General features: G+C 38.1%; 1 protein-coding gene across 1 annotated transcript in view; it reads left to right on the forward strand.

Moving 5' to 3' along the window:
- Positions 1 to 12,854, forward strand: part of col22a1 (collagen, type XXII, alpha 1) — a 91,933-nt gene that overhangs the window by 26,587 nt on the left and 52,492 nt on the right. Inside the window, exons 2-3 of the mRNA XM_058407468.1 lie at positions 11,642 to 11,788; positions 12,160 to 12,726. Of these exons, the coding sequence (XP_058263451.1) occupies positions 11,698 to 11,788; positions 12,160 to 12,726 (658 nt within the window). The 5' untranslated portion in view covers positions 11,642 to 11,697. The remainder of the gene's footprint in view (positions 1 to 11,641; positions 11,789 to 12,159; positions 12,727 to 12,854) is intronic.

The following is a 12,854-nucleotide window of genomic DNA, read 5'->3' on the forward strand; positions in this document are numbered from 1 at the left end:
GTGTGTTAGAGATCAGGTGTGTTAGTATTTAAGTGTGTTAGAGATCAGGTGTGTTAGTATTTAAGTGTGTTAGAGATCAGGTGTATTAGAGATCAGGTGTGTTAGTATTTAAGTGTATTAGAGATCAGGTGATGTTAGTATTTAAGTGTGTTAGAGATCAGGTGTGTTAGTATTTAAGTGTGTTAGAGATCAGGTGTGTTAGTATTTAAGTGTGTTAGAGATTAGGTGTGTTAGTATTTAAGTGTGTTAGAGATCAGGTGTGTTAGTATTTAAGTGTGTTAGAGATCAGGTGTGTTAGAGATCAGGTGTGTTAGTATTTAAGTCTGTTAGAGATCAGGTGTGTTAGTATTTAAGTGTGTTAGAGATCAGGTGTGTTAGTATTTAAGTGTGTTAGAGATCAGGTGTGTTAGAGATCAGGTGTGTTAGTATTTAAGTGTGTTAGAGATCAGGTGTGTTAGAGATCAGGTGTGTTAGAGATCAGGTGTGTTAGTATTTAAGTGTGTTAGAGATCAGGTGTATTAGAGATCAGGTGTATTAGTATTTAAGTGTGTTAGAGATCAGGTGTGTAAGAGATCAGGTGTATTAGAGATCAGGTGTGTTAGAGATCAGGTGTGTTAGAGATCAGGTGTGTTAGAGATCAGGTGTATTAGAGATCAGGTGTGTTAGAGATCAGGTGTGTTAGAGATCAGGTGTGTTATTATTTAAGTGTGTTAGAGATCAGGTGTATTAGTATTTAAGTGTGTTAGAGATCAGGTGTGTTAGTATTTAAGTGTGTTAGAGATCAGGTGTGTTAGAAATTAAGTGTGTTAGAGATCAGGTGTTTTAGAATTTAAGTGTGTTAGAGATCAGGTGTGTTAGTATGTAAGTGTGTTAGAGATCACGTGTGTTAGAGATCAGGTGTGTTAGTATTTAAGTGTGTTAGAGATCAGGTGTATTAGAGATCAGGTGTGTTAGTATTTAAGTGTGTTAGAGATCAGGTGTGTTAGAGATCAGGTGTATTAGAGATCAGGTGTGTTAGAGATCAGGTGTGTTAGAGATCAGGTGTGTGAGTAATTAAGTGTGTTAGAGATCAGGTGTATTAGAGATCAGGTGTGTTAGAGATCAGGTGTGTTAGTATTTAAGTGTGTTAGAGATCAGGTGTATTAGTATTTAAGTGTGTTAGAGATCAGGTGTGTTAGAGATCAGGTGTATTAGAGATCAGGTGTGTTAGTATTTAAGTGTGTTAGAGATCAGGTGTGTTAGTATTTAAGTGTGTTAGAGATCAGGTGTGTTAGTATTTAAGTGTGTTAGAGATCAGGTGTGTTAGAGATCAGGTGTTTTAGAGATCAGGTGTGTTAGAGATCAGGTGTGTTAGTATTTAAGTGTATTAGAGATCAGGTGTATTAGAGATCAGGTGTGTTAGTATTTAAGTGTGTTAGAGATCAGGTGTGTTAGAGATCAGGTGTGTTAGAGATCAGGTGTGTTAGAGATCAGGTGTATTAGAGATCAGGAGTGTTAGAGATCAGGTGTGTTAGAGATCAGGTGTGTTAGTATTTAAGTGTGTTAGAGTTCAGGTGTGTTAGTATTTATGTGTGTTAGAGATCAGGTGTGTTAGAGATCAGGTGTATTAGAGATCAGGTGTGTTAGAGATCAGGTGTGTTAGTATTTAAGTGAGTTAGAGATCAGGTGTGTTAGTATTTAAGTGTGTTAGAGATCAGGTGTGTTAGTATTTAAGTGAGTTAGAGATAAGGTGTGTTCGTATTTAAGTGTGTTAGAGATCAGGTGTGTTAGTATTTAAGTGTGTTAGAGATAAGGCGTGTTAGTATTTAAGTGTTTTAGAGATCAGGTGTGTTAGTATTTAAGTGAGTTAGAGATCAGGTGTGTTAGTATTTAAGTGTGTTAGAGATCAGGTGTGTTAGTATTTAAGTGAGTTAGAGATAAGGTGTGTTAGTATTTAAGTGTGTTAGAGATCAGGTGTGTTAGTATTTAAGTGAGTTAGAGATAAGGTGTATTAGTATTTAAGTGTGTTAGAGATCAGGTGATGTTAGTATTTAAGTGTGTTAGAGATCAGGTGTGTTAGTATTTAAGTGTGTTAGAGATCAGGTGTGTTAGTATTTAAGTGTGTTAGAGATTAGGTGTGTTAGTATTTAAGTGTGTTAGAGATCAGGTGTGTTAGTATTTAAGTGTGTTAGAGATCAGGTGTGTTAGAGATCAGGTGTGTTAGTATTTAAGTGTGTTAGAGATCAGGTGATGTTAGTATTTAAGTGTGTTAGAGATCAGGTGTGTTAGTATTTAAGTGAGTTAGAGATAAGGTGTGTTAGTATTTAAGTGTGTTAGAGATCAGGTGTGTTAGTATTTAAGTGAGTTAGAGATAAGGTGTATTAGTATTTAAGTGTGTTAGAGATCAGGTGATGTTAGTATTTAAGTGTGTTAGAGATCAGGTGTGTTAGTATTTAAGTGTGTTAGAGATCAGGTGTGTTAGTATTTAAGTGTGTTAGAGATTAGGTGTGTTAGTATTTAAGTGTGTTAGAGATCAGGTGTGTTAGTATTTAAGTGTGTTAGAGATCAGGTGTGTTAGAGATCAGGTGTGTTAGTATTTAAGTGTGTTAGAGATCAGGTGATGTTAGTATTTAAGTGTGTTAGAGATCAGGTGTGTTAGTATTTAAGTGTGTTAGAGATCAGGTGTGTTAGTATTTAAGTGTGTTAGAGATCAGGTGTGTTAGTATTTAAGTGTGTTAGAGATCAGGTGTGTTAGTATTTAAGTGTGTTAGAGATCAGGTGTGTTAGAGATCAGGTGTGTTAGTATTTAAGTGTGTTAGAGATCAGGTGTGTTAGAGATCAGGTGTGTTAGAGATCAGGTGTGTTAGTATTTAAGTGTGTTAGAGATCAGGTGTATTAGCGATCAGGTGTATTAGTATTTAAGTGTGTTAGAGATCAGGTGTGTAAGAGATCAGGTGTATTAGAGATCAGGTGTGTTAGAGATCAGGTGTGTTAGAGATCAGGTTTGTTAGAGATCAGGTGTATTAGAGATCAGGTGTGTTAGAGATCAGGTGTGTTAGAGATCAGGTGTGTTATTATTTAAGTGTGTTAGAGATCAGGTGTATTAGTATTTAAGTGTGTTAGAGATCAGGTGTGTTAGTATTTAAGTGAGTTAGAGATAAGGTGTGTTAGTATTTAAGTGTGTTAGAGATCAGGTGTGTTAGAGATCAGGTGTATTAGTATTTAAGTGTGTTAGAGATCAGGTGATGTTAGTATTTAAGTGTGTTAGAGATCAGGTGTGTTAGTATTTAAGTGTGTTAGAGATCAGGTGTGTTAGTATTTAAGTGTGTTAGAGATTAGGTGTGTTAGTATTTAAGTGTGTTAGAGATCAGGTGTGTTAGTATTTAAGTGTGTTAGAGATCAGGTGTGTTAGAGATCAGGTGTGTTAGTATTTAAGTGTGTTAGAGATCAGGTGATGTTAGTATTTAAGTGTGTTAGAGATCAGGTGTGTTAGTATTTAAGTGTGTTAGAGATCAGGTGTGTTAGTATTTAAGTGTGTTAGAGATCAGGTGTGTTAGTATTTAAGTGTGTTAGAGATCAGGTGTGTTAGAGATCAGGTGTGTTAGTATTTAAGTGTGTTAGAGATCAGGTGATGTTAGTATTTAAGTGTGTTAGAGATCAGGTGATGTTAGTATTTAAGTGTGTTAGAGATCAGGTGTGTTAGTATTTAAGTGAGTTAGAGATAAGGTGTGTTAGTATTTAAGTGTGTTAGAGATCAGGTGTGTTAGAGATCAGGTGTGTTAGTATTTAAGTGTGTTAGAGATCAGGTGATGTTAGTATTTAAGTGTGTTAGAGATCAGGTGTGTTAGTATTTAAGTGTGTTAGAGATCAGGTGTGTTAGTATTTAAGTGTGTTAGAGATTAGGTGTGTTAGTATTTAAGTGTGTTAGAGATAAGGTGTGTTAGTATTTAAGTGTGTTAGAGATAAGGTGTGTTAGTATTTAAGTGTGTTAGAGATCAGGTGTGTTAGTATTTAAGTGTGTTAGAGATCAGGTGTGTTAGTATTTAAGTGTGTTAGAGATCAGGTGTGTTAGAGATCAGGTGTGTTAGTATTTAAGTGTGTTAGAGATCAGGTGATGTTAGTATTTAAGTGTGTTAGAGATCAGGTGATGTTAGTATTTAAGTGTGTTAGAGATCAGGTGTGTTAGTATTTAAGTGTGTTAGAGATCAGGTGTATTAGTATTTAAGTGTGTTAGAGATCAGGTGTGTTAGTATTTAAGTGTATTAGTATTTAAGTGTGTTAGAGATCAGGTGTGTTAGAGATCAGGTGTGTTAGTATTTAAGTGAAGTGTATTAGAGATCAGGTGTGTTAGAGATCAGGTGTTTAAGTATTTAAGTGTGTTAGAGATCAGGTGTGTTAGTGTTTAAGTGTGTTAGAGATCAGGTGTGTTAGAGATCAGGTGTGGTAGTGTTTAAGTGTATTAAAGATCAGGTGTGTTAGAGATCAGGTGTGTTAGAGATCAGGTGTGTTAGAGATCAGGTGTGTTAGTATTTAAGTGTGTTAGAGATCAGGTGTGTTAGAGATCAGGTGTGTTAGAGATCAGGTGTGTTATTATTTAAGTGTGTTAGAGATCAGGTGTGTTAGAGATCACGTGTGTTAGTATTTAAGTGTGTTAGAGATCAGGTGTGTTAGTATTTAAGTGTGTTAGAGATCAGGTGTGTTAGAAATTAAGTGTGTTAGAGATCAGGTGTTTTAGTATTTAAGTGTGTTAGAGATCAGGTGTGTTAGTATGTAAGTGTGTTAGAGATCAGGTGTGTTAGAGATCAGGTGTATTAGAGATCAGGTGTGTTAGTATTTAAGTGTGTTAGAGATCAGGTGTGTTAGTATTTAAGTGTGTTAGAGATCAGGTGTGTTAGAGATCACGTGTGTTAGTATTTAAGTGTGTTAGAGATCAGGTGTGTTAGTATTTAAGTGTGTTAGAGATCAGGTGTGTTAGAAATTAAGTGTGTTAGAGATCAGGTGTTTTAGTATTTAAGTGTGTTAGAGATCAGGTGTGTTAGTATGTAAGTGTGTTAGAGATCAGGTGTGTTAGAGATCAGGTGTATTAGAGATCAGGTGTGTTAGTGTTTAAGTGTGTTAGAGATCAGGTGTGTTAGTATTTAAGTGTGTTAGAGATCAGGTGTGTTAGAGATCAGGTGTGTTAGTATTTAAGTGTGTTAGAGATCAGGTGTGTTAGTATTTAAGTGTGTTAGAGATCAGGTGTGTTAGAGATCAGGTGTGTTAGAGATTAGGTGTATTAGTGTTTAAGTGTGTTAGAGATCAGGTATGTTAGTATTTAAGTGTGTTAGAGATCAGGTGTGTTAGTATTTAAGTGTGTTAGAGATCAGGTGTGTTAGAGATAAGGTGTGTTAGTATTTAAGTGTGTTAGAGATCAGGTGTGTTAGAGATCAGGTGTGTTAGAGATCAGGTGTGTTAGAGATCAGGTGTTTTATTATTTAAGTGTGTTAGAGATCAGGTGTGTTAGTATTTAAGTGTGTTAGAGATCAGGTGTGTTAGTATTTAAGTGTGTTAGAGATCAGGTGTGTTAGAGATAAGGTGTGTTAGTATTTAAGTGTGTTAGAGATCAGGTGTGTTAGAGATCAGGTGTGTTAGAGATAAGGTGTGTTAGTATTTAAGTGTGTTAGAGATCAGGTGTGTTAGAGATCAGGTGTGTTAGAGATCAGGTGTGTTAGAGATCAGGTGTTTTATTATTTAAGTGTGTTAGAGATCAGGTGTGTTAGTATTTAAGTGTGTTAGAGATCAGGTGTGTTAGTATTTAAGTGTGTTAGAGATCAGGTGTGTTAGAGATAAGGTGTGTTAGTATTTAAGTGTGTTAGAGATCAGGTGTGTTAGAGATCAGGTGTGTTAGAGATCAGGTGTGTTAGAGATAAGGTGTGTTAGTATTTAAGTGTGTTAGAGATCAGGTGTGTTAGAGATCAGGTGTGTTAGAGATCAGGTGTGTTAGTATTTAGCTGTATTAGAGATCAGGTGTGTTAGACATCAGGTGTGTTAGAGATCAGGTGTGTTAGTATTTAAGTGTATTAGAGATCAGGTGTGTTAGACATCAGGTGTGTTAGAGATCAGGTGTGTTAGTATTTAAGTGTATTAGAGATCAGGTGTGTTAGAGATCAGGTGTTTTAGAGATCAGGTGTGTTAGTATTTAAGTGTATTAGAGATCAGGTGTGTTAGAGATCAGGTGTGTTAGAGATCATGTGTGTCAGAGATCAGGTGTATTAGAGATCAGGTGTGTTAGTATTTAAGTGTGTTAGAGATCAGGTGTGTTAGTATTTAAGTGTGTTAGAGATCAGGTGTGTTAGTATTTAGCTGTATTAGAGATCAGGTGTGTTAGACATCAGGTGTGTTAGAGATCAGGTGTGTTAGTATTTAAGTGTATTAGAGATCAGGTGTATTAGAGATCAGGTGTGTTAGAGATCAGGTGTGTTAGTATTTAAGTGTATTAGAGATCAGGTGTGTTAGAGATCAGGTGTGTTAGAGATCAGCTGTGTTTGAGATCAGGTGTGTTAGAGATTAGGTGTGTTAGTGTTTAAGTGTGTTAGAGATCAGGTGTGTTAGTATTTAAGTGTGTTAGAGATCAGGTGTGTTAGAAATTAAGTGTGTTAGAGATCAGGTGTTTTGGTATTTAAGTGTGTTAGAGATCAGGTGTGTTAGTATGTAAGTGTGTTAGAGATCAGGTGTGTTAGAGATCAGGTGTATTAGAGATCAGGTGTGTTAGTGTTTAAGTGTGTTAGAGATCAGGTGCGTTAGTATTTAAGTGTGTTAGAGATCAGGTGTGTTAGTATTTAAGTGTGTTAGAGATCAGGTGTGTTAGAGATCAGGTGTGTTAGAGATCAGGTGTGTTAGTATTTAAGTGTGTTAGAGATCAGGTGTGTTAGTGTTTAAGTGTGTTAGAGATCAGGTGTGTTAGTATTTAAGTGTGTTAGAGATCAGGTGTGTTAGAGATCAGGTGTGTTAGTATTTAAGTGTGTTAGAGATCAGGTGTGTTAGAGATCAGGTGTGTTAGAGATCAGGTGTGTTAGTAATTAAGTGTATTAGAGATCAGGTGTGTTAGTAATTAAGTGTATTAGAGATCAGGTGTGTTAGAGATCAGGTGTGTTAGTATTTAAGTGTGTTAGAGATCAGGTGTGTTAGAGATCAGGTGTGTTAGAGATCAGGTGTGTTAGTATTTAAGTGTGTTAGAGATCAGGTGTGTTAGAGATCAGGTGTGTTAGAGATCAGGTGTGTGAGTAATTAAGTGTGTTAGAGATCAGGTGTGTTAGAGATCAGGTGTGTTAGTATTTAAGTGTATTAGAGATCAGGTGTGTTAGAGATCAGGTGTGTTAGTATTTAAGTGTGTTAGAGTTCAGGTGTGTTAGAGATCAGGTGTGTTAGAGATCAGGTGTGTTAGTACTTAAGTGTATTAGAGATAAGGTGTGTTAGCATTTAAGTGTGTTAGAGATCAGGTGTGTTAGAGATCAGGTGTGTGAGTAATTAAGTGTGTTAGAGATCAGGTGTGTTAGAGATCAGGTGTGTTAGAGATCAGGTGTGTTAGAGATCAGGTGTGTTAGTATTTAAGTGTGTTAGAGATCAGGTGTGTTAGAGATCAGGTATGTTAGAGATCAGGTGTGTTAGAGATCAGGTGTGTTAGAGATCAGGTGTGTTAGAGATCAGGTGTGTTAGAGATCAGGTGTGTTAGTAATTAAGTGTATTAGAGATAAGGTGTGTTAGCATTTAAGTGTGTTAGAGATCAGGTGTGTTAGAGATCAGGTGTGTGAGTAATTAAGTGTGTTAGAGATCAGGTGTGTTAGAGATCAGGTGTGTTAGAGATCAGGTGTGTTAGTATTTAAGTGTGTTAGAGATCAGGTGTGTTAGAGATCAGGTATGTTAGTGATCAGGTGTGTTAGAGATCAGGTGTGTTAGAGATCAGGTATGTTAGAGATCAGGTGTGTTAGAGATCAGGTGTGTTAGAGATCAGGTGTGTTAGAGATCAGGTATGTTAGAGATCAGGTATGTTAGAGATCAGGTGTGTTAGAGATCAGGTATGTTAGAGATCAGGTATGTTAGAGATCAGGTGTGTTAGAGATCAGGTGTGTTAGAGATCAGGTATGTTAGAGATCAGGTATGTTAGAGATCAGGTGTGTTAGAGATCAGGTGTGTTAGAGATCAGGTGTGTTAGAGATCAGGTATGTTAGAGATCAGGTATGTTAGAGATCAGGTGTGTTAGAGATCAGGTGTGTTAGAGATCAGGTATGTTAGAGATCAGGTATGTTAGAGATCAGGTGTGTTAGAGATCAGGTGTGTTAGAGATCAGGTGTGTTAGAGATCAGGTGTGTTAGTATTTAATTGTGTTAGAGATCAGGTGTGTTAGAGATCAGGTATGTTAGAGATCAGGTGTGTTGGTGTTTAAGTGTGTTAGAGATAAGGTGTGTTAGAGATCAGGTGTGTTAGGGATCAGTTGTTATGGAGATCATTCCAAGTTCCTAACTAGGAACTCTAAGTTGAGGTGATGTTTTCTGTGGTTTTTATTGTTTATCTAACTTTATTCAAATGAACCATAACTTGTTTTTCAGCCACTCCAGCACATTAATGGTAACTACAAATGGATAAAATATATAACATCTCATTGTTTAACAATTTAAACAAATCACATCAGGATGTGAGGAAAAAAATATTTTCAGGGTAATAACATCCACTTTGTTCCAAACCAGTTTGTCTCTGATTATGAGAACATGCTGCAAAATCTTTAGTGCTTGTGAGATCAGTTCTGTAGAGCCACAGATGAATTATTCATGATCAGTGTGAGTTAACATGAAGGAAAATCTCCAAAGCCAAAGTCTGGCTTTAATATCCTGTGGAAGTGACCAGAATGTTATGGGTCTGGATCTGAACTGCTGCTGTTCTGTAATCCTCTACTACTCTGCAGTCTGTATTCAGATTAAAAAATAAAAAAAAGCAAAAAAAAACCCTGTTAAATAAGTAAACAAAAAAACAAGCCGAGTTGTGTTTATCTCATTCATTATAAATGATCAGAACATTTGGTGTTCAGTTTCTCTGACCCAGAAACATCCTTTTTTTTTCTTTTTTTTTTTACTGCTTGTAAAACCTTCCCTGCAGCTGGCAGTGAGTTGATTCCGAGTATCACTGTAACGCTAAGAAGAGCAATAACAGCTGTGTTGTGATGGTATATGATGGATAAGATTCATCAGACAATCGTTTCAGGCTGGAAGGAAGTATCATAGCATTAGGGCAGTTCTGGAGGTGGTGGAAGAAGGTCAGTGAGTGTTCAGACTCTAAGCACTGGAGATGTTCAGATGGTTGTGAGTTTCAATATCCAGAATTTCCTGCAGAACATGGCTGTGTAAAGCTGTAAAGGACCGGATGCTCACAGTAATTCAGCACTTCCTTAGGTTAGGTGAGGATCTAGAGGTCCTAGCTCTCGAATACCTTTTCAAAATGCACAAGAGGAAGTTCAGTCCTGTTAAAAGTGAATAGAAGTACAGGGTTTAGTAATTCGCCATTGATTACAAAACAATAATAATAATAATAAGATGATTTGAAAACAAACTAAACTTTTACCTATCCAACTCTCCTCCTGTAATGATCATAAGCCCTGGACCTTCGGCTTTTCCCTTCAGGAGTCTCCACAGCGAATCATCTCTCTCCACCTATCCCTATCTTCTGCATCCTCAACACTTGCACCCACTAGCTTCATATCCTCATTTATTACATCCATATACCTCCTCTTTGGCATTCCTCTTTGCCTCCTGCCTGGCAGCTCCATGTCCAACATTCTCCTACCAATATACTCACTCTCCCTCCTCTGAACATGTCCAAACCATCTTAATCTGTCCTCCCTAACTTTGTCCCTCAAATGTCCAACATGAGCTGTCCCTCTGATGTACTCGTTCCTAATCCTGTCCAACCGTGTCCCTCCCAAAGAGAACCTCAACATCTTCAGCTCTGCTACCTCCAGCTCTGACTCCTGTCTCTTCCTCAGTGACACTGTCTCTAAACCATACAGCATGGCCAGTCTCACCACTGTCTTGTACACCCCTTGATTCCCGCTGATATTTTTCTATCACACAGAACTCCCGACACTTTATCCACCCATTCCAACCTGCCTGCAATAGCAACCCCTGACCTAAAGTACTTAAAACATCATTTCATTTTATAATGATGTCTCATAATTCCACCTTAGAGCAGTCTGGTTTCCTGTCTCACAAAGTTTTAGTTTGATAGCTTCTGTACACCCTGACCTGTTTGTGCTAGCATGAGGATATGAAGAAGCAAGCACTTCTGTAACTCACTCTAGCTAAGGTCATCCACCAGATATAAAATATCAAAATAAAGTCTGAGTCTTTTAGGGCGAGAAGGCTGGTTTTAATGGTTTTTCCTACTCTGAGTTTGGAAACTGATCCATTAGCATAGCTGAGACTTTAATTATTATGTGTAACATGAATTATTTTCACAAATATATCATTTATGAACACACAGTGCTGACTAGCCGCTGTGAGAAACCCACCTCATGCTAGTTTTCTTGTCAGTCCCTCATGAAGATCTTTACAGTAATATCCAGCCTCCAGAGGCTACCTCTAATTCCACACCTGCTAGTAACATCTTCTCCACTCACAGAGAAATGAATCAGCAGTGTGTTTGTGCCAGGCTCAGCAGGAGAGGAAAATCTAAATCTGTGGTCCGTTGTTATTTTCCTAAATTTTCAGTAGTCAATAGTTAGAGTCAAACTGAAATAATTGCTCATAACCATTTAGGTATGATATGATTACCAATATAGGTACAGTGTCTTGCATAATTATTTGCCCCCCTTTTGTTTTGTGACAACCTGAATTGAAATCTACACAATATAGAACATAATATTGATATGGGGCTTTTGTTTATGTTTTATTAGCATGCAAATTCCTAATTATTTCATATTAGTTAGTCGAGTGATAGTATTGCATCTGTGGCAGAATTGTTGTGCTTAGTTCCTTAGATCTGCTACCTGGTCTTGATGTCTACTTGTTTATTTTAACTACTAACTAGGATGTTGGACTACTGATCGAAAGATCGTGTGTTTCAAATTCCACCACTGCCCCCAACAACTTCTAACCCTGGGCCCTTGAGCAAGGCCCTTAACCCTCCACTGCTCAGCTGTATAAACGTGATGTACGATGATGGCCTCTGCCAAATGCCAATAATGTAAATGTAAATTAAACAAGTCTGTAAAAAACAAAGTTCTGGAAAAAAATACGAGTCAGAGTTTGTTTCTAAAATAAATCCAGCAAATCTTTTATTACAAAGCAGAAAGGTTATGGTTGAACTGGAACTCAAAGTCAGTGACTTAAAGTACGTGAGCAGGTAAAGAGGGGATTAGTAAATCTCAGCAGAAAATGTGGGAAAAAATCAAGGGGGGGTAAATACTTCTGCAAGCCATGACACCATTTGCAGTTATCATCATTTCATCATCCTGGTGAAGAATCTTGTTCAGTAGCATTAACTAGACGTTTCCCAATAAGAGCCAAGAAAAATACCCGAGACAAATATCTCAAATATCTTTATGATTTATTTGCTTACAAGATTTATTCTTTCTTTCTCAACAAGTTCTCAGGAAAAGTCATGTACTAATCTCCTGCATGTGCTCTGTTTGCAGTTTGATGATCGTCGTGACCTGACGTGTAGTAACGGCGGTTTTGAGCTGAAGTAGACATGAAGGCACGATTCTGGTGCAGGATCTCACTGGTCCTGACCATTCTGATCTTGACCTTGTACAGTGATGTGGTTGAGGGTCAGCGGGCAGGTAAGTTCTTTTGCTGACTTCAAGTTAACAGACTGATGGTACTAAAGCAGGAGCCAGGTACTGAGAATATCTGAGAAAAAATGTATGTTATTTCCATCTAAATTGCTCGGAGAGAACTGAAGGTTGCCTTGGTCTGTTGAAACGAATGGATTTAGCATCTGAACAAAGCTTCTGTAGCTGGCCAGAAACCACAGTGTGGGTTTGTCTAGTAATAGGCCAAGGAACTTGGGTTACCAGAAGGCCAGTCTCTAGACATCCAAAATGACTTTAATGACAAATTCCTTCAAAATACTTTTTAGCTTCTTGACGCACGATACACAATGGGTTATGATTTACCGTATTTAACCTTTAACCACATCCATCCTTAACAGGTTGTAAGAATGTCCACTACGACCTGGTGTTCATCCTCGACACCTCGTCCAGTGTCGGCAAGGAGAACTTCGAGAAGATCCGACAGTGGGTTGCCAACCTGGTGGAGTCGTTTGACGTGGGTGAGGATAAGACTCGCGTGGCAGTGGTGCGCTACAGCGACCGTCCCACCACCGAGTTCAACTTGGCTAGGTACAAAACCCTAGAGGAAGTAAAAACAGCAGCCAGGAACATCCGCTACCTGGGTGGCAACACCAAAACTGGAGATGCTATCAGCTACACCACCAACAACATCTTCACCGTCCAGGCAGGAGCCAGACCTGCTGCCAGGGGCATTCAAAAAGTGGCCATTTTGCTAACAGACGGTAGGAGTCAGGATTATGTTCTGGAACCTTCCGTTGCGGCGGCCAGGGCCGGGATCAGGATGTTTGCCGTGGGGATTGGCGAGGCGCTGAAAGAGGAGTTGGAGGAGATTGGGGCCGAGCCAAAAAACGCTCACGTCTTCCACGTGACAGATTTTGATGCCATTGACCGAATCAGAGGCAGGCTGAGGCGGAGACTCTGTGAGAGTAAGTAATCAAATCTTCCTCACTTCCAAGTTTCTCATAGATTCTAAAGACGGAACTGTCTCATTAGCTCATCACCATCTGAAGCATTATATCTAATCTTCTACTTTAATCTGAATGACTACCTATCA

Source organism: Hemibagrus wyckioides, linkage group LG14 (genome assembly GCF_019097595.1).
Source record: "Hemibagrus wyckioides isolate EC202008001 linkage group LG14, SWU_Hwy_1.0, whole genome shotgun sequence".
NCBI lineage: Eukaryota > Metazoa > Chordata > Actinopteri > Siluriformes > Bagridae > Hemibagrus > Hemibagrus wyckioides.